This window comes from Neolamprologus multifasciatus, chromosome 14 (assembly GCF_963576455.1).
Source record: "Neolamprologus multifasciatus chromosome 14, fNeoMul1.2, whole genome shotgun sequence".
Taxonomy (NCBI): Eukaryota; Metazoa; Chordata; class Actinopteri; order Cichliformes; family Cichlidae; genus Neolamprologus; species Neolamprologus multifasciatus.
Genome location: NC_140452.1, coordinates 32793626 through 32818727, shown reverse-complemented (window position 1 = coordinate 32818727; position 25102 = coordinate 32793626). Strand labels below are relative to the sequence as shown.

At 40.9% G+C, this 25102-nt stretch overlaps 1 protein-coding gene and 2 long non-coding RNA genes across 3 annotated transcripts in view; 1 reads left to right on the top strand and 2 right to left on the bottom strand.

The window, feature by feature from the left end:
• The first annotated feature begins 3717 nt into the window (after positions 1–3717).
• Positions 3718–7071, top strand: LOC146504443 (uncharacterized). Its single transcript, XR_014868850.1, has 2 exons — positions 3718–4786; positions 4881–7071. It is a non-coding gene; the product is annotated as an uncharacterized LOC146504443 (long non-coding RNA).
• Positions 5725–25102, bottom strand: part of gjd1b (gap junction protein delta 1b) — a 39743-nt gene continuing 20365 nt past the window's right edge. Inside the window, exon 2 of the mRNA XM_085131570.1 lies at positions 5725–12959. Within this exon, the coding sequence (XP_084987696.1) occupies positions 12110–12959 (850 nt within the window). The 3' untranslated portion in view covers positions 5725–12109. The remainder of the gene's footprint in view (positions 12960–25102) is intronic.
• LOC146504442 (uncharacterized) lies at positions 16890–24500 on the bottom strand. The gene is made up of 2 exons (XR_014868851.1): positions 23443–24500; positions 16890–23412 (listed from the first exon to the last, which is right to left on the bottom strand). It is a non-coding gene; the product is annotated as an uncharacterized LOC146504442 (long non-coding RNA).

Genomic DNA, 25102 nt, shown 5'->3' with positions numbered 1-25102 from the left:
CCTCAGCTGCTCTCCCTGAAGACAGAGCAGGGGCAGCCAGGCAGAACAGCCAGCATGTTCGCATGTTCCCTTACTCCAGCTCTGCGGCTGCAGCAGCACTCTTAAACCTCTCTGCTCTCGCCTTACACCACCTCCCCTTCACACGACCCTACATGCTTTCCTTACGCATTCTACACAGCATTCTCTTTGTGACTTTTTAATTTCTTGTGTCTTCTAACTTTGTTAATTTTCCATTCACCTCCTTCCTTCCTTCCATTATGCTTCACTTCACCCTGAGCTTCCATTCCTTACCCCTCCAGGCTTTTGTCTGGCCTTACCCATCTCCTCTATCTTCTCGCACCCTTCTTAACATTCCTCGAGGCCACTTGTTTCTCTTCCTGTCTCAAATCTTCATTTCATTCCCGTTCTACTTCTATCATTACCAGTATGGCTTATCAGCTTTCTTCTTTCCTTTCATTCTGATGGTCTTGTTTTATTTTTATGCACCCCGTGATTCCCATAATCTTTTCATTGCTTTCTTCGACACTTTTTGTTAGTGTGTTCACATGTGTTCATCCTGCCATTTTCTTGCTTTGCCCATCAGCCATGGCAAATCATGTAGAGAAGAGTTTTGCGGTAAGACTGGCTTAGTTTAAAAAAGAAGTTAGACATTTTCAGTTAAATAAATAGACTTATTGAGTCTGACCGCTACATATTTCTGTCATATTGATTCAGCTCTCGGCTAACTGCTTCAGTTCCCTATTAGCTCTTTGTGTCAGGAAACACTCTTCATTAACTACTGGTTGTCAAGAATTAGCACATTAGTTCAAAAATGTATGTTATCAAATTGTTATGTGTATACATATATTATTTTGTAAATAGTTCAGTGTTTCATTTTTTAAAATCATGGACTTAGGAATATTCAGTGCTGAAAGCTTGGGGGAAAAAGAAAAAAGTGTGTGCTGGGTTATTTGCAAGAGAGGAAGTTTTCCTCATTTGAATCAAGAGTCTAAGAATAGAGGTTGTCATATGCTGTACAAATTGTAAAGACCCCAGAGGCAAACTTGTGATACTGGGCTACACAAATAAAAGTTGAATTGACTATCAAGTCAAAATACATAAAAAATGCAAAGAGCTGTTAGTGTTGTTTCATTTCTGACAAAACGTGAGGGTACACATTAACAGCTTAATTTGTTTTGGATGCACCAGTTCTCTGCTGTTGGTCAGTAGCATAATTCTGTTTGTCAAATAGACCCAAAATAAACGCTACACAAAATGTTTAATGCTGACGTATGTGTGTATTCCTGTGTGGAGTTTTCATCCCCTCCCTTTGCTGTCCCTTCAGTTCAAGGACATGACATGTTGTTAATTTTTAGCCTCTGATTGACTGGCAACTTGTCCATAGTATAGTTCTGGTTACTCGTTTTGGTGATACATACAGGGGATACATGCATCATGAGCATAAATGTTATAGTAATTTGGGGCTTTTAGTGATTTATTTGAACTGTTGTTTTTCTAGGGTGGAAAAATTGTACATTTTACATCTTTATTGACTTTAAAAAACAAAAATCGGGTTTGAATTTATTTGGGACTTCTTGGATCTGCAGATGGTCAGAATGTATACATACATTCACTTTAATGTTTTGATGTTTTTAATGGTGCTAAAGGTTCTACGCTGTCTTTTAACTTGACAAAGCCAAAGCCTGTTAAGTTCTCGTTAGTGATCATGATTGAATACACCTGGTAGTTTCACATTGTGAGCCTGAATGGATTTGTTTGACAGCACTTTGGATTCACCAGTACACAAAACAATAAGGAATCCTAAGAAACTGAAGGTGTATGCTGCACTATCATTCCATCCTGGGAAAAGAAAAGTGCAAAGAAATCATAAAAACCTGTAAACTGTAAATAGATCTGCAGCACACAGCTATCCCTCTTGACCCCATCTCACATTATCCTGTGTGTTAAACACCTGGTTTTAACACACAGTGATTTATTTCACTCCCAGATGTTTGTAAAGGCTTTTCTGAGAGGCACTGAAATATGTGTAGAGTTCACTCCACTAATTACTGACTGAAAAAGCAACTACACCTCAAGTTCAGTAATTTGCCCACTGGTGTGTAGGTACAGTGGGGCAAAAAAGTATTTAGTCAGCCACCGATTGTGCAAGTTCCCCCACTTAAAATGATGACAGAGGTCAGTAATTTGCACCAGAGGTACACTTCAACTGTGAGAGACAGAATGTGAAAAAAAAATCCATGAATTCACATGGTAGGATTTGTAAAGAATTTATTCGTAAATCAGGGTGGAAAATAAGTATTTGGTCACCTCAAACAAGGAAAATCCCTGGCTCTCACAGACCTGTAACGTCTTCTGTAAGAAGCTTTTCTGTCCCCCACTCGTTACCTGTATGAATGGCACCTGTTTGACCTCATCATCTGTATAAAAGACACCTGTCCACAGCCTCAACCAGTCAGACTCCAAACTCCGCCATGGCCAAGACCAAAGAGCTTTCGAAGGACACCAGGAAAAGAATTGTAGACCTGCACCAGACTGGGAAGAGTGAATCTACAATAGGCAAGCAGCTTGGTGTGAAAAAATCAACTGTGGGAGCAATCATCAGAAAATGGAAGACATACAAGACCACTGATAATCTCCCTCGATCTGGGGCTCCACGCAAGATCTCATCCCGTGGGGTCAAAATGATCATGAGAACGGTGAGCAAAGATCCCAGAACCACACGGGGGGACCTGGTGAATGACCTGCAGAGAGCTGGGACCAAAGTAACAAAGGTCACCATCAGTAACACACTACAACGGCAGGGAATCAAATCCTGCAGTGCCAGACGTGTTCCGCTGCTGAAGCCAGTGCATGTCCAGGCCCGTCTGAAGTTTGCCAGAGAGCACATGGATGATACAGCAGAGGATTGGGAGAATGTCATGTGGTCAGATGAAACCAAAGTAGAACTTTTTGGTATAAACTCAACTCGTCGTGTTTGGAGGAAGAAGAATACTGAGTTGCATCCCAAGAACACCATACCTACTGTGAAGCATGGGGGTGGAAACATCATGCTATGGGGCTGTTTTTCTGCCAAGGGGACAGGACGACTGATCCGTGTTAAGGACAGAATGAATGGGGCCAAGTATCGTGAGATTTTGAGCCAAAACCTCCTTCCATCAGTGAGAACTTTGAAGATGAAACGAGGCTGGGTCTTCCAACATGACAATGATCCAAAACACACCGCCCGGGCAACAAAGGAGTGGCTCCGTAAGAAGCATTTGAAAGTCCTGGAGTGGCCTAGCCAGTCTCCAGACCTCAACCCCATAGAAAATCTGTGGCGGGAGTTGAAAGTCCGTGTTGCTCGGCGACAGCCCCAAAACATCACTGCTCTTGAGAAGATCTGCATGGAGGAATGGGCCAAAATACCAGCTACTGTGTGTGCAAACCTGGTAAAGACCTATAGTAAACGTTTGACCTCTGTTATTGCCAACAAAGGTTATGTTACAAAGTATTGAGTTGTATTTTTGTTATTGACCAAATACTTATTTTCCACCCTGATTTACGAATAAATTCTTTACAAATCCTACCATGTGAATTCATGGATTTTTTTTTTTCACATTCTGTCTCTCACAGTTGAAGTATACCTCTGGTGCAAATTACTGACCTCTGTCATCATTTTAAGTGGGGGAACTTGCACAATCGGTGGCTGACTAAATACTTTTTTGCCCCACTGTATGTTTGAGCACATTCCACCCCTCTCATATTTGTGGTCTGTCTAATCTCCCTGTGTTGGTATTGATGCTGCATCACAAACATGTTTGTCCAGCATCAACATTGCAACTGATCAGGCGTGTGATGTCATAGCTTTGCAATATGGAGGAAAAAGAATAAAAATGCAATTATTTATGTCAACATTATTATGAGGATGAAGGAACAACACCAGCACAGAGATGTAAAATCATGCTACATATTTGGGTGAGATGAAAAGATATCAGATAACACTGCACACATACATATACCTGGTAATTAGTGCTAACACCAGTATAGATGGATAAAATACTACAATTTAGTGGCCAAAACTAAAGCAGAGACTTTCTGGGTGACCTTTGGTGGAAGAAGTCATGCTATTTGTCAGGTTCAGCGACTCTTATTTAGTATCAGTCTACACTCTCCTGTCACATGCATAATGAAGTCATGGATTATTAGGCTTGTAACAGATGAGTGCAGATGCACAAATGCATTTTTACTTACTTTGGTAAGTTAAAAGATTCATCTCCCTGACACTTGTGTTGAAGGAGGAAATTTGCTTAGTCTGCACATATGTGCATATGGTACACTTTTTATTATGTGGACATGCATTTAGGTATTTACCATCCATTCATTTTCAGGTTGCCTTACACATTCATCTTTCTTGCAGTGTGCTGCAGATAAACCGGCTTTTCCAGATGCAGCAGGCAATACTGCTATGACTGTCTTCACAAATAAATTCCCCCAACCTTTGGTACATGATGCTGAACTGATTCCACATGGAGGACAGAAACTCTCCAGAGAAAGTGTACCCAGCAAACCAAAAGGTTTAAACCTCAAACCTTCACTGTGAGGTTCACTGCTTACATCTGCTCTGCAGTGTTCTCAGTAGCTGTGTGCATGACATGTCAAATCTCTGAACTGTGAACTAAGGTCCTGCTTCCATTTTCATGAGGCCATGGTGATGAATAGAGAGGCACACAAGGTGATTTAACTTATACCCCGTGTATTGATCCCTGTGAGATGAAGGCAGTTTCAGATAATGGCCGTGGTCATTCAGGTGAGAGAAAAAGTAATTTATGATGGCTCCTCATCATAATGTAGATGAGGAGAAATGATGGCGATGATGAAAACTCGTAACCCTGGTCTTATAGTTGATGCAGTAAAGGTGGATGGCTTCAATGTTGGAGGAAACTGATGATGTGTATGGCGGCGTCCCAGCGGAAGCAAAGGTGATATGAAAGGCTTAGAGGACAATAATGCTGAGGATGATGATGGTGAATATGAATTCGGTGTATGTCTGTGTTTCAGGAAGTGGTGCTGAGCAGCCAGCCATCTGTCGGCAGATTAATCCTGGCTGTGCTTAGAGATATTACCGGCTGGCTTATCGCCGTGGCAACAAGCCTTCAATCCCAGTCCAGCACAGCCACCATGTGACCTTGCTGAGGAAGGTGGATGGGGGTTGGTCACACATGCACACACACAAATAGGCTCTCTCTCTCTCACACACACACACACACACACACACACACACAAACATGCTACATACATGCAGGCATTGTATTTTTTGGATGCACTCTGTTGCATGTTGTGTGAAAAAAGCACTGCACACATACACGCACCCTGTCCTTTCATCATAAAATCAGGTTTTAATCCTGCTGTCACCTATTGAGTTCAGAAATATCATTACACCAGCCAGCTGTGCTGCACACAGCTCTCTTCAAATATTGTTTTCTGTCTGCTATAAATAGACCTCTATAAATATGAATTGTGGCCACCTTTATTCAGTTTCCTTCACACCACAGAAAGCTTCCCCCCCTAAATCTCATCATTCCCACGTGGTCACATATCCACCTACTCATGTTTTCTATACACACACACACACACACACACACACACACACACACACCATATCGTTCAGAAAACGACCCGATCTGTAACACACAAATGGACAAATACGCTCACTTATAGGTCATAAATCAGCAGGCTGGATGCCAGTTCAGGCTCGATGTAACATTCAAGGTTTTATTCAGTCTTTACATACAGTACACCAGTCAGAAATATACAGTGAACCTTCAACGAAGGTCCGTCACGTACATTGTAAAATCAGCAGTCAGAAACGACAGGTTCTCCGATCACGGTTACAAGTGTGAGCGTGTTTCAGCGTGTAGTCCATTGTTCAGTCCTGTTGTTTTGTACATCTGGAGATGTCACAGATGACTGCAAAGGTTAAGCTTACAAATGATAATTGCCTAGGGCTACATTTTTTTTTAACTATATTCTCTATATTCTATATCTATTATCCTTTAAATATTGATCCCCACTAATGGATGCCAAATATTGGCCATGTTTGACATTGCTCCCCCATTCTCCTAAAACACAACAATTCTGGTTTCATCCCTCTCACTGTAACATCGGTTTAAAGACACAGCGTGGTCTGAGCTCATGAAATGCTGGTCTTAATCAGGAGGATGGAAAATAAGGGAGTGGAACTGATGTATGTTCCACTTGTTCTGCACCTCCTTTTTTCCACTAAATGTAACAACCTGAAGCTTTCCAGGTAGTAATATCACATCAATGGCACTGTGACCACTGCTGTAGGTGGCGGCAGCACTGGTTAAATTCCATCCTGCCTGGATCTACCACTCAGTCTAATTAGATGAAGTAATTATAACTGAGAGGTGCATTCCTGAAACCTGAAATGGGTGTTATGCACCTTGTAGGGTGGCAGCACCAGCATCGCCCAGAGCTCAGAGGAGGAAGAGGGAACATTTTGTTTCACAATAAAATGAAGCTGAACATCTGGTAAAGGAGTTTTATAACTTTCATTTCAATTTAATTAAACTGAGTAAAAAGCCTTTTGTTTGACACAAGTTGTCTAATTTTCAATTTAAATGCAAAAATGATTTTAATGCCTAACTGACGATACTATATTAATCTTGGGCTAAGAGTGCACATTGTCCATGCCTAGTTTGAATTTTCTTTTCTGTTTTCCATGGCTTTTCAATTTGTAGTAAGAAGCCCTTGAATGTATGAGAGGGGCATTTTTCAAAACTTGCTCAGAGGCCACTACTAGCCCTTAAAATTGGCTACATAATGTGATTAAGTTAATTTAAGGTCTTTCTGGCAGCAGAATAAAGAGTTATGTAGAAGTGCAATGAGCTCTGTGTGAATGAATGAAACAGCTCATTTACAGGTTGCGTTTCCTGAGGAATCAATTTGTTTGCTACTTTTCTGCGTTGTAAAGTAAGTGGAGAGTTAGGGAAATGATGTCATCAGGCTGTATGCTCTTGCACACGTAGCCATCTGTTAGTAACAGTCAAGAGAAACGGCTTGATTTTTTTTTTAAGGAGACCCTCATTGATCTGTGGTACATTTGTGGGCAGTAGTGTGCTGGACATTAGGGAATGTGGCAATGTATCTGAAATCCAACCTCAGTAGCACCAACAGGTAAACAATCAGGCTTGAGGACAATTTTCATTGTTGGGCTTTACAGTACAAGGTTAGATTGAAAATGGAAGGTATGCTGGCATGCATACTGTTTTTATAAAAGCAATCTTTTGTGTATTTGTACTAAAAAAGAGACTGGTGTAAAAGATCACCAGTTTTCTTTCCTGAATAGGTTGTCCGTAGGGAGCTTCACTGAGGATTCAATCATCGAACTCTAAAACAGTGGAAACTGTAGGTCAGTTACACTTTGTGCTGGAGGCTAAACCCTGGAATGTTCTGACATCTAAATGGTGCCAGTCTTTTACCTGTACGTTCATATTCCTGTGTACCCTGTGGTTTTTACAGTACAACATTTGAGCGACTGGCTTACAAAGCTCAACTAATTATAAAGGTATATATCGGTGTTTTTGTAATTTCTTGAACTAGAAGATTTACCGGATGCAGTGGTTTTTCTAGCCTTTTGGAAATTCAGATGGCTAAAATGTAATAGGTAGTTTTAACATCACTGAGTTGGTATACTCTGCCTGGCTCTGTAGTGTCTGAAAACTGGGTAAATTATATACACACTTGGCATCGAGACAAAATAGCTTCATTCCATATTTTGGACTTTAAAAAGCCTTTCTTTTAAGATTCTGTTGAAGAAAACATAGAAACATGCTTACTCTAGCAATTACACATGCATTTAAAATAAACAAAATCTTTGAAAATTAATTAAATTTTGCATATCACTTTGGCAAGGGAGGAAATATAACATATTTTCTGCTAGTCTTATATTTCAGAACTCTACCCTTGATTTTACACATATAGTTTTTTTTGTTCCGTTACATAGAAAAAACATCTTTCTTTTTTTTTGATATGTCACTGCACGAAAAGAGCAACAGACAACAAAATGAACCCACAAGTCAAAAAGAGAAGCAAATAAAAAACAAAAAAATAAATTACATAATTCATTTCACATTGACAAATAGAAAAGCAGACGGTGGAGAGTAGTGGACTGCTGGAAGAACTGAGGCCTGCTTTTACTTTTGGAACGTGATGGACCCACTGACTGGCTGCAAGTCACTAATGAACTCTGGATAAATGTAAACCGAAGAAAACCAGGACACGTTTATGGCCTTCCACATCCTCACACTGCGTGCATGTTTGTGTTTCTGACCTGAATGAAACCAGACATAACGACAGAATCCAAGAGCTCTAAACTGAGCTCAAACTCCTCTTCCTACTTTTGCATTTGCTTGTTTTCGTAGCAGAATGAGTGTATGTTGAACATGCGTGCACGCCATTCAGTAAAAATAGTCCTCACACCAGCACTGACCTGTGCTCTGCAGGGATTAGATCAGCGCTGTACTGTGCAGTGACTCTTCAGCCAGAGCTGCATATAGTACAGGACATTGGCTTGGCTTTTAAGCTCAAGGTCAGCATTTAAGCTTTCACTAGAAGTACACGCTCACAGTAAGTGAAGGCCAAGAGGTTGCTCAACCCTTAGGCATTCTGGCATGGCCTGTCAGCACATTTGTCCCTCCTAGTCCACGTAGTAAACTTCGCTGATTTCACCGAGTCCCATCGGCATCCTCAGAAGAGACTAAATCTGGGGATAATCACCTGTAAGAATCACAGAGATTATAAAAGTAAGAGTGAATGTAAAAATAGATCTGCTGCTTAAGCTCAAAGGCCAACTGCAGATCTAGGGCCATTACTTAGCATCATGTCATATCCAGAGTATTTCCACTATAGCTTCAATATCATTTTGTGGCACTGATTTTTCTTTTTAAAATGATCAGTGATCATGTATATGTACTCTGCATGGTTTTTATGACTTAACATAAAATATAAGTTAAAGGCTGACTGTGCAGAAAATACACAAGATTAAGAAATGTTGCTGTAATAAATGAAAGAAATCTATCAGCACGACTCTTTTTCGGGTTAAATTGTAAGAAATAAATGCGTCAGTAGCTGTAGCTCATTAACTCTCTCATAATTACAATTCTGAAAGTTTATCCAAGTCACAAGTTTCTTGGAAAAACAGGAACTTTTCTGTGATTAAATTTTTTATGCATTACTGAAATACTTTCTTGTAGCATGAAGGGCCCATGAAGGTAAAACGAATAAAATAAAATGCTGTTAAAAGTCCAAAATGTATGCCTTCCTTAAGGATTTCCAAAGCTGTGCAGTGGAGCCGGATTGGAGTCTTTGCCAGTTCTGGCCCCTGGGTCATATGTATGTCATATGAAGCATGTCTCCACTTTGCAGCCATCTTTTAATGCCTTATTTGAGGGTTTATGTCAATCACCTCTAATTCCAGTTGTCACCAGGACATAAAAACAGACTTTACCCCATTAAAAACAAAGCTTTTTTGGCTGTTAGTTATTCTGCCATCTTCTCTTCTCTCATTTTCTGGATGGGGATGAATGCATGTAGCTGTGTGTTTCTTACAGCTTATCTGCCATTTGGTATGTATTTAAAGGATCATATAAGCAAAGTGAGAAAGTTGCATTAGTGCAAGGATGGCCCCTTTTAGAACCAAAGCCCAAATGTCTCAAAGAGAAGCCACTGCACTATAGAGCTGCGTAGGGGTGATCAGTTTGCAGATGCTCACTTGATACTCCTAAATGGCTAAAGCACAGAGTGTTGGAATGTAACAATTACCTGCAAACTGATTATGGCCTCTGCAAAAAGACTTAAACAGACAAATTGTGAGTTTGGCATAAACTGCTATGTGCTTGTGCCCTTGTCTCAGTCACCTGGGCCTCCTCCCCGCAGAGTTACAGGAGGAAATCATGCTGGTGGAACCAAAGTATACCCAACTGTCTCTATATCTGGTTCAGTAGGCACACAGTGTGTTCCTTCCATCTTTTGCATCATAAACTCGTGCATGTCTATATGTGTCCAGAAATACAATCTTTTTCCCAGCGTGACTTCCTTCAGTCTGCCACTCTTTCACTCGTCTGCAATAATCAAGGTGCAACACTCTCTGTCATCTTTATCTTTTTCTGTTTCTTGCACATCGTTCTCTTTTCTCTCACCATGCATGCATGCTGAAATCCAGTCAGGAAAGAAATGCAAAACGAAAGCCACTGAAATTAAAAAAACAAACAACCTACAACTGTCCCTAGAGAGCAACTACGATCAGTTACACAGCTTGATCGTTCAAGAAACACCGCATTGTGTAAACATGCCTTTGTCTAATGGCTCATAGGCCTTAATTACCTGAAGCTGCGCAGCTGATTTTTGAAGAAAATCAAGGCTCTATAAAACACATAAAGGTGCATTTTAATAAGTAACAAGAAGTGTTACTCTAAAGAGCTGCAAAAGAAGTTTGAAAAAATCAGCTGCACATCCTCAAGCATTTTTTATATCAAAGCTCACAAATCTCTCCCCTCCCTACACCGTGCATGTCATTAATCAGGACCTACAGTGACAAATTCTTCAAACTCAACTAAAATGAAAAGAAAAGACAGACAGTTTATACATAAAAAGTACAGCAACAAGATTTCCCAATCAACCCGCCCCATAAAGATAAATAAATCTATTTGGATATACTCTAAATGGATAAATAATATTACCATGATATACTCTATGTAACGTTTCAGCAATAATTAAATATCTCAAGGATGGCACCATCGCTTTCTCAAAAGAAGAAAAATCATTATTCATTGTGATGTGTTTTATAAAATCTGTTTAAAGTTGTAGTAAAGCGATCTCTTCTCAAGCTCTTTTGTTATCTTTCGCTCTTCTCTTTTTGTTTCATCTCATAGCACACGAAAAAGCTGGAGGGAGTGGAGTTTGTGCTTTAGCAGAGACTGACGCTGTCTGGCCGATCATCCGTTTGTTCATTAGTTCCTCTCAGATGTTTACGCAGCAGGAGAGCAGCGAAGGTCACTGCTGTCGTTTGAAAAACCCCTCGGGTCTGTACAGCTGTACAGGTCTGTACAGTGGAGCAGAGCAAGAGTAAGGGATAGGGCAGAGAAGGAGAGGGGGGGGAGTGTTTATTGTACTCACTGTGTTTGTGTTAAAATCAACTTTTGCCAAGAGACTAAACATAAACATCGTCAGTCTTGCTCTCTTGGTTTTGGCTTGTAACGGTGTTCCAGCAGAGGCATGACATGCTGTTGGGAGGCAGCGCTTTCTCTCTTGGCGTCGGTCTACCTCAAAATCTCAGGCAGGCAAAGAGAGGAAGTAAAAGAAAAACGTTCTGTCTCCCCCCCCCCCTCCCCCCCCCTCTCTTCCTTGGTTCATATGTTTTCCCAAAGCGTGACGTCTCCCTCCTGTTCTCCCTCACTCTCAAACTTGCCTTCATTCCCCAGAGTCTGTCACGGCTTTGACAGTTCTTCCGTTCCTCTTTTTAATAATGTTGCTGCTGCTCATCCTCCCTGTCCCATCCCCTATCCTGCCCCCCCCCTCCCATTTTTTTTTTTCACTGAGGCTGACACAGTCCAGAAGAAAAGCACCATGGGATGCATCACACAACCATGTCGCCTTCGAATATCCCCGGAGAACACAAAACAGCCTCTCATCTGTTTTCCTCCCTCTTCCCCTCTTACTCTCATCTCTAGATCAGCCCCGTGAGGATTTAATTCTCCGCATAAGAAACGAGAAGCAGAGAAGGTCGTTAGTTAAAAAAGACAGAAGTATAAAATGGCAGTTGGACTATCTCCTTATGAGATCAGCGTGTCTTTATTATGTATGTTTGCAAAATGAAATTTATTGTCCTCTTTGATGCTCTCTAATTTTCTTCCTTCTCAAGCCTCTGCTGACTTTCAGCGCCGCAGAGCCCGAGGTTTGGTCTTTTTTTTTACATTCTGTTTCATTCTGTCATAGAGGAGAGGTCATCTTGTTTGACCTCCACACCATCTTCATTAAATTAAAATCAGAATTCGTTCATTCTCTCTGTTGCACATTCATCCCGCTCCCCCTCTGTTATCTGTCTTCATCGTCAGACGTAGGCCGATTCGCTGGACTGTGTGCGTCCCAGGTTGGGTGGCTGAGACAGATGCGCCATGTCCTTCTTCCTGATTTCACAGATAGACTTCCTGCGGGCCTGGACGCCCCTGATGGCGGCCTTGATCTTGCGCCAGCCGAGATGATTGAGCTCAGCCAGATTGAGCACCACGCAAATGCCGCTCACGGCAAACATGAAGACCAGGAAAACCGTTTTTTCTGTGGGTCGGGACACGTAGCACTCCACCTCCTTGAGACACGGGTAGCGGTCGCACTCGAAAATCCCAGGCACGCTGAAGCCATAAAGGAAGTACTGGCCCGCTAAGAAGCCAATCTCTAGGGCGTTTCTGAACACCACCTGAATGATGTAAAAGCGGGAGATCCCTTCTTGACGCCGAACCTTGGAGCTCTTCCCGTGCGTGAGGCCCCGTGGGGCATTGGGGATCTCCTTCACCTCCAGACAGTCAGGTTCTTCCTTCCCTCCTCCACTATCCCCTCCGTGCTGAACTAGAATTCCATTTATGTTGCGGAGCTTCCGAGCCCCATCCCTTCCACCGTAGTCCCTCTCCATTATTGGATAGAGAAAAGAGTAGCGCCGGTCTCTCTGCTTGGCTGACTGATGGACAGAGTAGGTGATAAAGCAGAGGCTGGGTGTGCACACCAGTATGATCTGGAAGACCCAGTAGCGGATGTGGGAAATGGGGAAGGCTTTGTCATAGCAAGCTTGGTTGCAGCCTGGCTGTAAAGTATTACAGATGAACATGGTCTGCTCATCCTCATACACCGTCTCTCCGACGATGGCCACAATCAGAATACGGAAGATGACAACGACAGTCAGCAAGATCCTAAAAGACAAACAATACAGAGAAAAATGGGGTTAATACAATATTTTATTTTGGAGAATGCACTGAATAACAATACTGTGCATCTCACCAGTTGTGTTCATCTACAAGAAAACGTCCCTATCAGAAAGGTGATAGAGGTGATGAGGGGATGAGATGTCCTCTCCCTAAAATACTTCAGCATCTCTAGCTGGGTTATGGTAACCTCATTCCCTCCACCAGAAGTTATTTGTTTAATGAAATTATGTCCAGTCCTTTGAACAAAATGCTAGCAGGAAGTCAAAGTAACATTAGAGAGAAAACAGATGGCAGCTCACAGAGCTATTGTGACTGACTGGTACCATCATGTTTCTCTTTACTCGCATGTTAGGTGCATGGATACATTTTGCTGTACCATTTCACCCCGATATGAGCAAACTGATAAGAAGAATGTAGCTACATTTATTTTCTGGTCTTAACTAAGGGTTAGCTACCAGGGCTCTCTACTATAGAACCAGCTCCCAGTTTGGATTTGGACTTCCTTTATGATAAATCTTCCCATACTGCTTCTCATGGTGATTGAACAATTCAATCAACTCTTTTCACTCCCTTGTGTTTATACACCAGTGTTATATTTCATCGTTAGTTATGGAAAAAACTCTTTCTCCCATAGTGTGTCTTTTGTCATATCTTCCTCCCCTCAACCTGAACCAGTCGTGGCAGATGGCTGCCCATCCTCTGAGGTTTCTTCCCCTTAAAAGGGAGTTTTTCCTTCTCACTCTCACCAAGTGCTTTCTCATAGGAGTTGTATGATTATTGGGGTTACCTTCCAATATTGTAGGGCCTTTGCCTAAAAAGTATAAAGCGCCTTAAGAGGACTGTTAGTGTGAATTGGTGATATATAAATATGACTGAATTGAACTGAAGGGTTCAGAACTGTCAATAGCTGACTCATTATTAGGAAAACAAAGCTACAAAGACCAAAGGGCAATAGAAATGACCTTATTAAGGCTACAAAGTTAAGCAAGGTGACTTGACGCTGAAATCAAAGCACGGGCGAAAGGACGAAAGCCGAAAAGAAAAGGGAAAACCTGTATTAACGAGAGAGAGAGAGAGAGAGAGAGAGAGAGAGAGGCATTGTGTCACTGTTAAGTCACTGTTCCTCCGGATAAGAACCAGAGAAGAAGAGTACTCCAATTGTCATTTATCAGCCAGAGTAAACACTCCAGAAGAAAAACATTTATGTGCAGAGCATTGCTAATGCTACTCGTCAGTCCTCATAAGTCAACCTGCTACCTGTATCTTACAAACAGAGTATGTGTGTTTTGTGAAGAAGGGAAGCAGTGATGACATATCCACATCTAAATTTAGTCTCTTTTTTTTTTTGCATCTTTAGGCCCAGCTAGCATAGCAACCACAGTTTAGACTCACTTAAGTTGGAAATGTGATAAATCTTGGTAATATCCAAGCACCATCTCTGTGTTGTTGGCTTTCTTGTTAACAATACACCCTCTCTCCTTTTAGTTCCATAGCAACAGGTGAGAAGGAGGTGAGCTTTGTTTGCAGATTTGGTGCTATTCCTGTGTATGGTGTGGTGAGACAGAGATTATTGGTCCTGAAATGGGTTCACATCAACTCAGCCTCCGTGTAGGTGTGCCTCGTTATTCGCGTCTATCCGGGCATTTGCTTGCATGTGATGACTTGGCATATCTGTACACTTTGTGAGTCTGCGTGCCTCCATTATGTTAGACACACATATTAGGTAAACTGGATTCTTATATTCCTCTCTACTTTCTTTCTTGCCAACATCTTTTTCTTTGTTCTGTTCTTACTTTAGGCATCCTTCATTTATTTTTCAGATCTTAGACCGAGTAAGCACTTTAGATAGCAAGCTTTTTGCACGCTCCATGAGCCGATGGCTGTCTGGCACTGTATTCTGCGACTATACTTGTCTAAAACAAGATTGTGCACCGCAGACAGGCTCAGCAATATTGTTAGTGTGTTGATCGATTGTTGCATTACTGTTCAATCCCTTAAATACGAGCTTTGAATTCTGTGCTCTTACCAATCACCAATGTTTAGATAAATGAAAGTGTCATAAATAAGAATCGCTGTTGTTGTTTCACATGAACCCAGAGGACATGCCATTCACTGGCTCATCAAAACCTGACCTCATTACATTTATCATGGACTTATGGGTTTTGTGCATGTGCGAGTCATTAGATTTTGACATATAAAAATAGCCATGGAGTTAGTGCTAACAGGCATTACAGTATGATGAATGAAGAGAAGCTCATTCTTGAAAAAGAGCTTCACAACAGACAGTTGGAGTGTTTTGGGTGTAATTTAGACAGCAGTAGTGAATGATACACTTCCCAATTTTACATGTTAGTGTTATTTTTGCAGTTGTGTTTGCATTCATTTAAATATGTTGGTAATATTGCATATATTACATAATGCAAGCCACTAAAAAGGGGCAAGACTTGAGGCTCCTAGGTGCTGCTCCTTGATCAGAAGAATCCTTTTTAAGCTAAAAACATTATGTATATATACTTTAACAGGTGTCTGACACAAGGAGCTATACCTGTTTGCTCTGTTTGGTCTCATCTCTGATAATGACTGTCACCAAACTGGATCTCTCCACTGTATTGTGTTTGGAGCATTTTCATAGAATTGCCTGACAAATAATGGGGCTTCCTGTGTGATACAGCTTGTCATTTTGCAAGTAAAATGTTAGTATTTTTTTATTAGCCTGCACTAATTACCAGATTTGTGTCTGCGTGTGGCAGCCTTACACTTTAAGAATGCAGCTTACTAGTACTTGCTTAGCACTCAACCCTCTTGTCCGATTATTATCCCAGAATGCATTCCAAAACCATCAGATGATGCGATGGTGGCTATATACGTCTCTTAGACACAGCCAGTGTTACTATAATACATCACTATTTGTTCATTGCTGATCCATTTATCAAATCAGTTTCTGTTTAACAGTAAAATCTAACTTTTGTTTCAGCATTTCATCAACTCAGTATGTAAAAGGTAAAGTACAAAGCTTTCTCAGATTTATCAATTAGAGGATTTGTTTATCTGGACACTGTTGGGACTGGACTGTGAATCCAGGGGGAGACCCATGATGCTGCACCTGAGACCCTGCCAGATAATCATTAGATGGCATTTGGCTGTGTGAACGGTAATCTACCAATCGCACAGTGGCTTCGCCAGTCTTGCGTGTCGCAGATGTGGAGTTGAAGGGCAGAGTTAATCCTTTCCAGAGTCCAGCAGCATGCAGCTCACATGAAACTCCTATCAAAACGACAGGTCACCAGTGATGGCTTCCAAAATGAAAAATAAAAGACTCACTGCCAATCCTTTCACCTGTGATCAGCAGCAGGGAGAGAGGAATGACGGAGCAAGGGGGAAAGGAATAGCTGCAAAAAAAACCCAAAAATAATAAGTGATTCCATTAAGGAGCTTAGTAAGCAGGGAATTCACAATACAATGGTGGAGAGTGTATAGCAGTAATTGTGCGCACATAAACACACATATACTGTAGCAGAGGAACGTCCAAACGGGGACGGGAAACTGTTAAGTGAGCGCTAACAGAAGACATCAGCTTTCTGTTGAAGATGAATGAGTTCCAGACAGGGATAAAAGATTATAAAGTCACCAAAAACGCAGTGGCTCAGACATCTTCAACTTAAATTAAAAGAGGTATGTGCCAGTAGTGTGACGGCGTGCGAGAGATAGAGAGGGGTTAGTAAAGAAAACCAGCGATGGAGGAAAATCTCATCGTAGAGAATGAATTATATAATAGCTTCCACACGCAAACCCAGTTCTGTAATCTGTGGCTGGGCCAAGGGAGGATTCTTGCATTAGGGGTCTTTTTGTTAATGCCATCGAATAGCTTTAGATTATCGTACCGCACAGAGCAAAGCCCACCTGTTTTTTTCCCTCTCCTTTTCAGAGCATTATTCTTTCTTTTCTTGGTTTTATTCACTCTTCATGCAGCTTTGGGCCCCCATTTATCTCCCTTGCACCACAACAGTAGTCGTCGGCCCCCCATGAGGAATAATCCGGAATAATCTTAAAATTGTGTCTGTAGTTTTCTATGTAAAGCCTTGTTTCACAAGTGATTCCCACAAAAAAAAAGGACAAAAAATGAAATTCCACAGAGTAAACTTCCTTCTTATCTCATGTGGAGAAATGTGCAGATTCACAATAACATGCACAATTAAAATGAAGCAAAGATTTTTACAAAAAAGTTGAAATCAGCTTCATTTACATGCTTTATCACTGAGTGTCTAGCCAGTGAGCATATTTATACACCGGGTAATTTATAAATATGCTTGAACGATATTACAGACACGTTTCTCAGCACACTCACACCCTCGGTTCCCAGCAGACAGTGTTTGTTGTTCCTTTTGACTAATTTATTGGTGATTATGCAAAAACATTACACCAACTCCAAAACGCCTCCTCTCCTCCAGCAACTGCGAGTCCCTGACCCGCCATCTTTTTTTTCTCTTTCTCATTATCTGACAATAGAGCTCTAGCACTAAAGGGGTGGTTGTATGTTTTGAAAGCTCTCATTACGGGCATGCAGTTAATTGTAAAAAAGATTGATGTAATGTACAATAGCATGAAAAATATTATAGCTCTGGCATGTGACTGGAGAAATCTTGTTCCATCTGTCTCTCCATATGTATGCAGACATACATGGACACAAACACACGCAATGCTGCTGCTGCTGCTGCCCTGGTAATCAACACTATTCAACTTACAGAGAAATTAAAATGCAATTCACAGTGCAGCCTCCGTGGTATTAGAAATGAAATCTTTAATCTATCTTTAATGTCAGTGTTTTCCAATTAAACTTTTCTGAAAAATGATAGAAATTGAGGTGATGTGGGAGTCGTTTCTCATTATGCGCTGGAGCTGAGTTTCAGATAATAATGAGGCATAGCAGATGAACAAATGTAGATCTCTGTGTTATGATGTTTGTGGAAAGGCATTTTTGAGTGTGTTGTGTTAGACAGGGAGAAAGGTTGAGATGTTAATATGGTGGAAAAACATCACAAAATTCATTAACTGTGGATGAATGCGATCATGAGAGAGCTGAGGCTCTCTTAAGCTCATATTGAGGCGGATATTGAGGAAGAGGAGGGAAAAGACAGAAAATAAGTGGCTCGAGGGATCAATAAGGAACACAGGATTGTAGATCGGAAGATGTGGCAGTGGAGATAAAAAAAAAAAAAGAAGAGGGATGAGGGATGAGGAAGCGCAGCAGTGGTTCCTTTACCCATAAACCCAGCAAACACACACACACACCCCTATCTTCCCTCTCTCCCTTCAATCTCCCCTCTACTCAACTTCCCTCTGCTAGTTACCACGGCAACAGGCAAGGGGCAGAAAATGAAGGGAGATGAAGAGAAAGAAGTGTGCAGACTAGAAGCTAAGGCAACTAAAGAACAGCGTGTTTCAGCCGAGCAGGCGATCGCATTTGTCGCACCAGTCAGAGCAGAGCTTCGGTGCCTCAAAGGGCTCAATGCAAGTTCACTTTATGCAAAAAGCCCAAAGAAGAGTTCACTGAAAGAGCAAATTATGCCAGCAAGGCACAGCAAATTATCCAGTGTTGAGGTTGTTTAGAAGTAATTCAGATTTTCAAATCCAGAATATACTGGCTCTGCTTTTAAGTGTTTGTGTGTGGGGGTGGGAAAGGGGGACTCGGGCTCCACAGTTATTGCATTTTAAGGTGAGAAGATAAAGGAAGTAGGTTGTTTTAGAGATAAGATACAGTAACTATTTTAAAATATGGATACATAGTCTCGACTTTTAATGCTACAGTTTCAGTTTATGAAATCCCTGAAAGCTCTGAGCTCTGTCTCTGCAGGCTGAGGAGTCCATCAGCTGCTTCAGGTTGTGATGTAAGGCTCATTGATACGGCTAACCTGCTAATCTTTTTCAGACTTTCACCTTTGGTCTCCTACGATACCTGTTGCTTCAGTGCTTAGCTCGGCTTTTGTTTGCACGTCACACCACTACCTCCACTGACAACCCTGCATCGCTGCTGCCACAGTTTCTATTAGTTACATCCCCAACCCGCTCGTTTCTTTTTGTTATCCATCAGTTTTTGTCCCTCACAAACTGAGCAGTCAGTTCCATCTTGTGTCATCTGATTCACCTCAGATCTGTCCCTCACTGACCCTGATAATCGATCTGAATTGCTTTTTGACTTCAAATGGAGAGCAGTGGAACAAGGTTATCTTCTTGGTGTGCCTCCACTACATATTGAATTTCCAGACATGAGAGGAGCTGGATGGTTGCATTCATTTGAACTGTCTTTTAAATGCCTTTCAAGTGTCACATTTGATAGAGAGCAACTGAAAATGACCTCATCCATTATCACAAAGGAAAAACTAACTAGAGACGGGAAATAAAAAAATGACTCTGAGTTTGGTTCTGCTATATGCTGGCTAGATTGCATAACTGTCATAAAATAATATACATTGACAGCTAGCTGTTAGCATGCTAAAAGAAGACAATGCTTAAGCTGCATCATGACTGCTTTAGTACATATTTCAGGATGTCAGTGGGACAGTTTGAGCTCTTGTTGGCAGAGCTGGGTCCACATCTGAGGAGTCAGAGGAATCATTTCAGAGACCTGTTTGCCCCAGAGCAGAGTCTTATCTCAGTGTCTGAGGTAAAATCGTATTATTTTGCTATTTGTGTTTTCAGTACCGACTAGAGATGGACCGATCCGATATTACGTATCGGTATCGGTCCGATACTGACCCAAATTACTGGATCGGATATCGGCGAGAAATAACAAATGTAATCCGATCCATTAAATATAAAAAAAGCACCTCACAAAACTTGCGACATGGCGTAACTCGGCTCATAACCATAGCATGTCACAGCAGTATGCATCACGTGATAGAGCGGCTGTGTGTATTTGTAACCTCGCTACCAAACCAGCATTTCATCTCCGAGGAAGTTTTCCCAGAGAGAAGTAAAGCAAATGTGTAAGTTCATCTCTGAATGTAAAGCATTCCCACGTTAAGCTTAACAACAGATATATGGAGCAACTGCCTCTCTCTCTCCTGCTGCTACTTCAATCGTGAAACTGCTTAATGATCAGCTGATCGGCTTTTCTGTCGCGAGTCTCTCTTCTTTGTTTTTGGCCCACTTCTCACCAGAAAGAGGAAACGAGCGGCTGAACAACAGCAGCACTATTAAGCTTGATAAGCTGTTGTTAGAATTTATTTAATATTACTTTCTACACCAGGATTGTTTTCTACCTAGCTGACGGCTGGTAACTGTGCAGGGGCGGATCTAGCAAAGTTTAGCCAGGGGGGCCGATAGGGCATGAACAGGGAAAAGGGGGCACAAAGACATACTTTTCTTTCTTATTTTTATTTAAAATGTCTAGCTTTTAATAAATAATTATCTGACTCTTACACCCAAAGTTTTAATCTGATGTAAAATATATAGAAGTCCATTACTGTATATAGTAACTTTTAAGTCTAATATACCCTAGTAAGTTATACTACTTTTTCCTTTGGGAAGATACCATCTGTGCAGTCTGCAATTCTGTAGAAGAAAGATGTTGAATCTATTTAATTATTCTTGAAAAATAATTTATTTCTGTGCATTTTCCCCCTGCATCAAATTAAATTTGATTACATCAATTAAGCATCATGAGGTGGGGGGTGGTTCCCTATTTATTTTTGCTGGGAGTTTGCAACCCTATTAGTTAGGTTGCTTAATATTTCTGCTAAGTACTCTTTAAAATACCAGAATAGGAAGGATTGAGTAGGTTTAAGTTTATTAGATTGATCAGTATTGCTGAACTATGAAATATTTTGGGCGCAGTGTATTTTTTACATACAGGTATAACAGAATAGCTTTAGTGTTGTTATTTATTTAAACTTGAGTATAAACGTATACAAAATGCAGCAAGATATTAAAAAAACTTTTATTGATTAAAAAACACACTATATCGGATTCATATCGGTATCGGCAGATATCCAAATTTATGATATCGGTATCGGTATCGGACATAAAAAAGTGGTATTGTGCCATCTCTAGTACCGACACATATTTTGAGCTAAGAGTGCACTTGTTGCAAAATGCAGTGGCTTGATTTGCCACATCTGTTGATTCGGATCAGAAATATTGGGCTTGGTTCAAAAAAATAAATGCCGCAAATTCAAATTTAGGTGCTTGGTGTGAACACTAGCATCAGGAATAGGTGCAATACTTCCAGGATGTTACACGTCCAGTATGTAAAGGCCTTGAGGGTTGAGTTTTTAATAAACTTAGGCATTAAGGGTTTGCCATAGAGGTGGAAAAAGGACAAGTTTAACAATCTGGGAGCCCTCCATACACTGCTGTTTTGGGGTTTTGCAGTGTAGTCAGTGAACATCCTGCTGATTTCCTGTTCCACACACCAGCTATAGTTTATACAACCACATAAATTTTTAAAAGCTAATAAAAAAAGCTGTGTTGTTGTCTGACAATAACCAGTGAGTCTGGTTTGCATTTCAATCAATGTTTTGCCTTTTCTACATGAACTTGTTTACCTAGAGATTAGTCATTTTAATATTGCTGTATTTTGAATTACATTTTTTTTACTAAAGACTCATAATCCTAAAATTAATCTCTATACTGATTTCATAGTTGGGCAGACAGTGATTCATCTTTTCTGAAGCATTAAAATATTGGTGTCTGGGACACTGAGAGCCTGAGGGCTGTGGTGTACACCGTGAGTTTTTAAAAGCTTAGCTTAAAGGCGGGCTGCAGATGAGTGCTAATAAAAAGCTGTAGAGGGGTAGAATAAGAACTGAGTAGTTTTTGGGAGCCATGGCGCTTCAGAAAAATAAGGGACACAGTACTGCAGCATGTTGAAAGGACAAGTGCCTCAGCTGAGGCAGTTAATGCTGGGCTTACACTGTGCGATTTTTGGCCCATTTTGAGCCAATTTTTGAGTCGTGCGACCGTTTTGGTGATCAGCCCAAGTTTGGCCTTCATCGTGCGTCGTGCATCGTGTAGTATACGTGGGGTAACGAGAAGCGATTAACACCTGATGACCAGCTCCCGATCATCAATCGCTTGGTCATGAGGATTTCAATCCTGTTTGAAACCTGTTTGAAATCCTCACGACCGCCGTGAGGGTGTTGCCGCAGCCGCTCACACTGCTCACGCGCAAACACATAAACGTCGGTGAAAAAGACGGAGTAGCACGGCAGTGCAGCGTGTGATCTGGACACAAGCAATGGAGGCACAACTTGTAGAACTTTGGAAAGCTGATCCGAGCCTTTTCGATGTGGCCTCACAAAATTATCACGACCACAACAACCGTGAAAATAGTTGGATTTACATTGCTGCTCAATCACAGCTGCTTGATCAATGTTTTTCATTAGTAATTTAGCAAAGTTGATGGTGGTGGTGTGCGTGAGTGAAAGACAGAGAGGGAGAGCGATCGACAGATTTTCTGTTATAATCTTCATTTTTATGGGCGCACAGTGTGAGCACTCAGGTCGCATCAGAGCATCGGGCCGTATAGTGTGAGACCCTGCATCGTGACCTACAAACTTCTAACCCCTGCGAGTCAATCGTACAGTTTGAGCAGGAGCTGAATCGCGTGACTGAAAAAATTGCACAGTGTATGCCCATCTTAACCCATATGGAAAAGATATATATATAAATCTTATAAAGTTTGTATCTGTCTTGTGTGAAACTTGTATGAAAAGCATACAAAAGTGAAAACAGATATAAGATCCCTTAAAAAATTATATAATGAAACTTGCATGTTTTGGATACTTACTAAAACAATGTATGAAAGTAATGAGAAAGTGGCCACTTTCATGAGTAAATCATATAAGTTTTTACTATTTCTTTTCCATATGGGAAGGCTTGGACCCAGAAAAAAGTACTTTTCAGAGGGTCACAAAAAAGTCATGTAGGTCACTTTGGAGACAGTTATTAGGTATATAAGCTCTAAATGATGTTCAGCAATACAACAGACAAAATATTGCTGATTATTTTTTTCTTGCACTAGTACTAAAAAAATCGCCCCATCGCCACCCTTTATCCTGCTTCTCTTTCTGCTTTTTCTCTGAAAGGTTCAACTCTTTATCTCTCCTGTGTGTCTTAAGGGAACCAGTTGTTAACCCAAATCCAACCAACAGTGCGGACAGATTTAATCCTGTGACATCAAATATGGATGGACACTTGTCACACACTCTCTCTCACAGTCTGTCTGTTCCTTTGCCAAGGTTTATCAATAGCTCGTAGTTCACAGCAGGTCATCTGGCACCAGGTTGGATCCAGCCTCATACAGGAACCCTGAGACCCACACACTCACACACACACACACACCCAGGGGGATGTTCCGGTGCTTCAGGCCAGCGACAGAAGGAGTGAGGGGGCTGCCCTCTCCCCTGCTGACAGACCTTTATCCTGCATGGCCACCCACCTCACCACACACACACACACACACACACACACACACACACACACACACACATATATAATCACATGCACAGACACTCTAAACTAACTAAACTAAAATACGGAGACCTGTAACACCAGCGATTGCATTGAGCACCAATTCTGTCAGGACACCTTTCCATGCACATGTGCATGCACACACACACACATTTAATCAGATACACGCACTCTTCCAGCTGTTACAGGACATCACAAAGCCGATTGTGACTGACATTGCTGAGTCCGCCATCTCAGGAGAAGATGAATTTCTAATACAGAGACCAGTGAAAATAGTTACCGGACCTTTGCTCTCGAGTCACATGGCATCAGGGCTCCGTAGCGGTTTACTAACAGTTTGCGGTTCTCTAACATGGCAAACCTGACTATTCACCTTTGCTGCTTGCTAAATTAATTTTCTCGTCTTTCTTAATATCTGGCAAGACATGAGTTGTGAAGCCAGAATACCTAGAGAGAACCCACACTAACACGGGAAGAACATGCAAACTGCAGATAGAAAGAGCAAGATGTTTATTTAGCTTTTTCATTTAGGAATAAAATAAAAACCTGGGCATGTTTAGTGCATGGCTGCCTTAAAAATAGCAACAGACAACTTTGTCCATCTTTCATATACAGTCTATGGTTTTATCCTGCTTTTCAGAGGTGTGATCACAAACTGCCTGTAGTAAATACATGTCTTTCTTTAAGCTCTCCCATTAAGATTTCACATGCTATTTATTGTCAGAAAGCTTGAAGTGAAAAGCTTCTATCGAAACCATGTGACGTGATATGAATGGAGCCTCGATAAATTCCACACAGATGCCTGTTGGGAGACACAGCTTTCTCCAGTAAATTGCAGCCAGCATCACAAGTCTTTTCTGCTGTCATTCTACAAGTTGTGAAGTCTAAATTTATCTGTATTCACCTCACAACACTGTCTACCAAGTATCTCTTTTTTTATAATTAGCTATGAGAGTGGTGCAAATGCAACCTACTGCTGAGAATAAACCTACTGCTCCCTGCAGCTCTGCCTCACCACTTAATTGAAGAATCTGCAAATGCACTGTTCCAAAAAATAGTAATTCAATTCAATTCAATTCAATTTTATTTATATAGCGCCAAATCACAACAAATGTCGCCTCAAGGCGCTTCATAGATACAGAGAAATAATGTCAAAGTATCTTACTGTATATTTTACAGTTTTGTACTGTCTTTCTAGAATATCATGAAATTTACATAAGTAGACTGTGATTTTACATGTCAAAGGTAAAATAACATAACATCACTGTACATATAGTAAAACACAATTTACTTGTTTTTTAAATATATTTTTTTGTATATATGCATATTTAGATTGTAAAAATACATTCAGAAATGTATCATAATTTCACGAATATTGTCTGTTATGTGAGAGAATGATCTGTTAAATCCAAATGTAATACTATGGAAAAATTTATAAAATGATCGAAATCAATAATTAAAGGAGTATTTGAATTATAATTGTGCTGAAAATGTCATGTCATCTAGGTCTGATTCAATAATTCAGAGGTAACAAGTGAAAATATAATTTATAGGAATAAAAGGGACAGGGATAGCTCAGTAAGTAGAGAGGTGGCCCCATGATCCAAAGGTCAGGGGTTTGATTCCCCTGAACAGCTACCCTGAGGTACCCCTGAGCA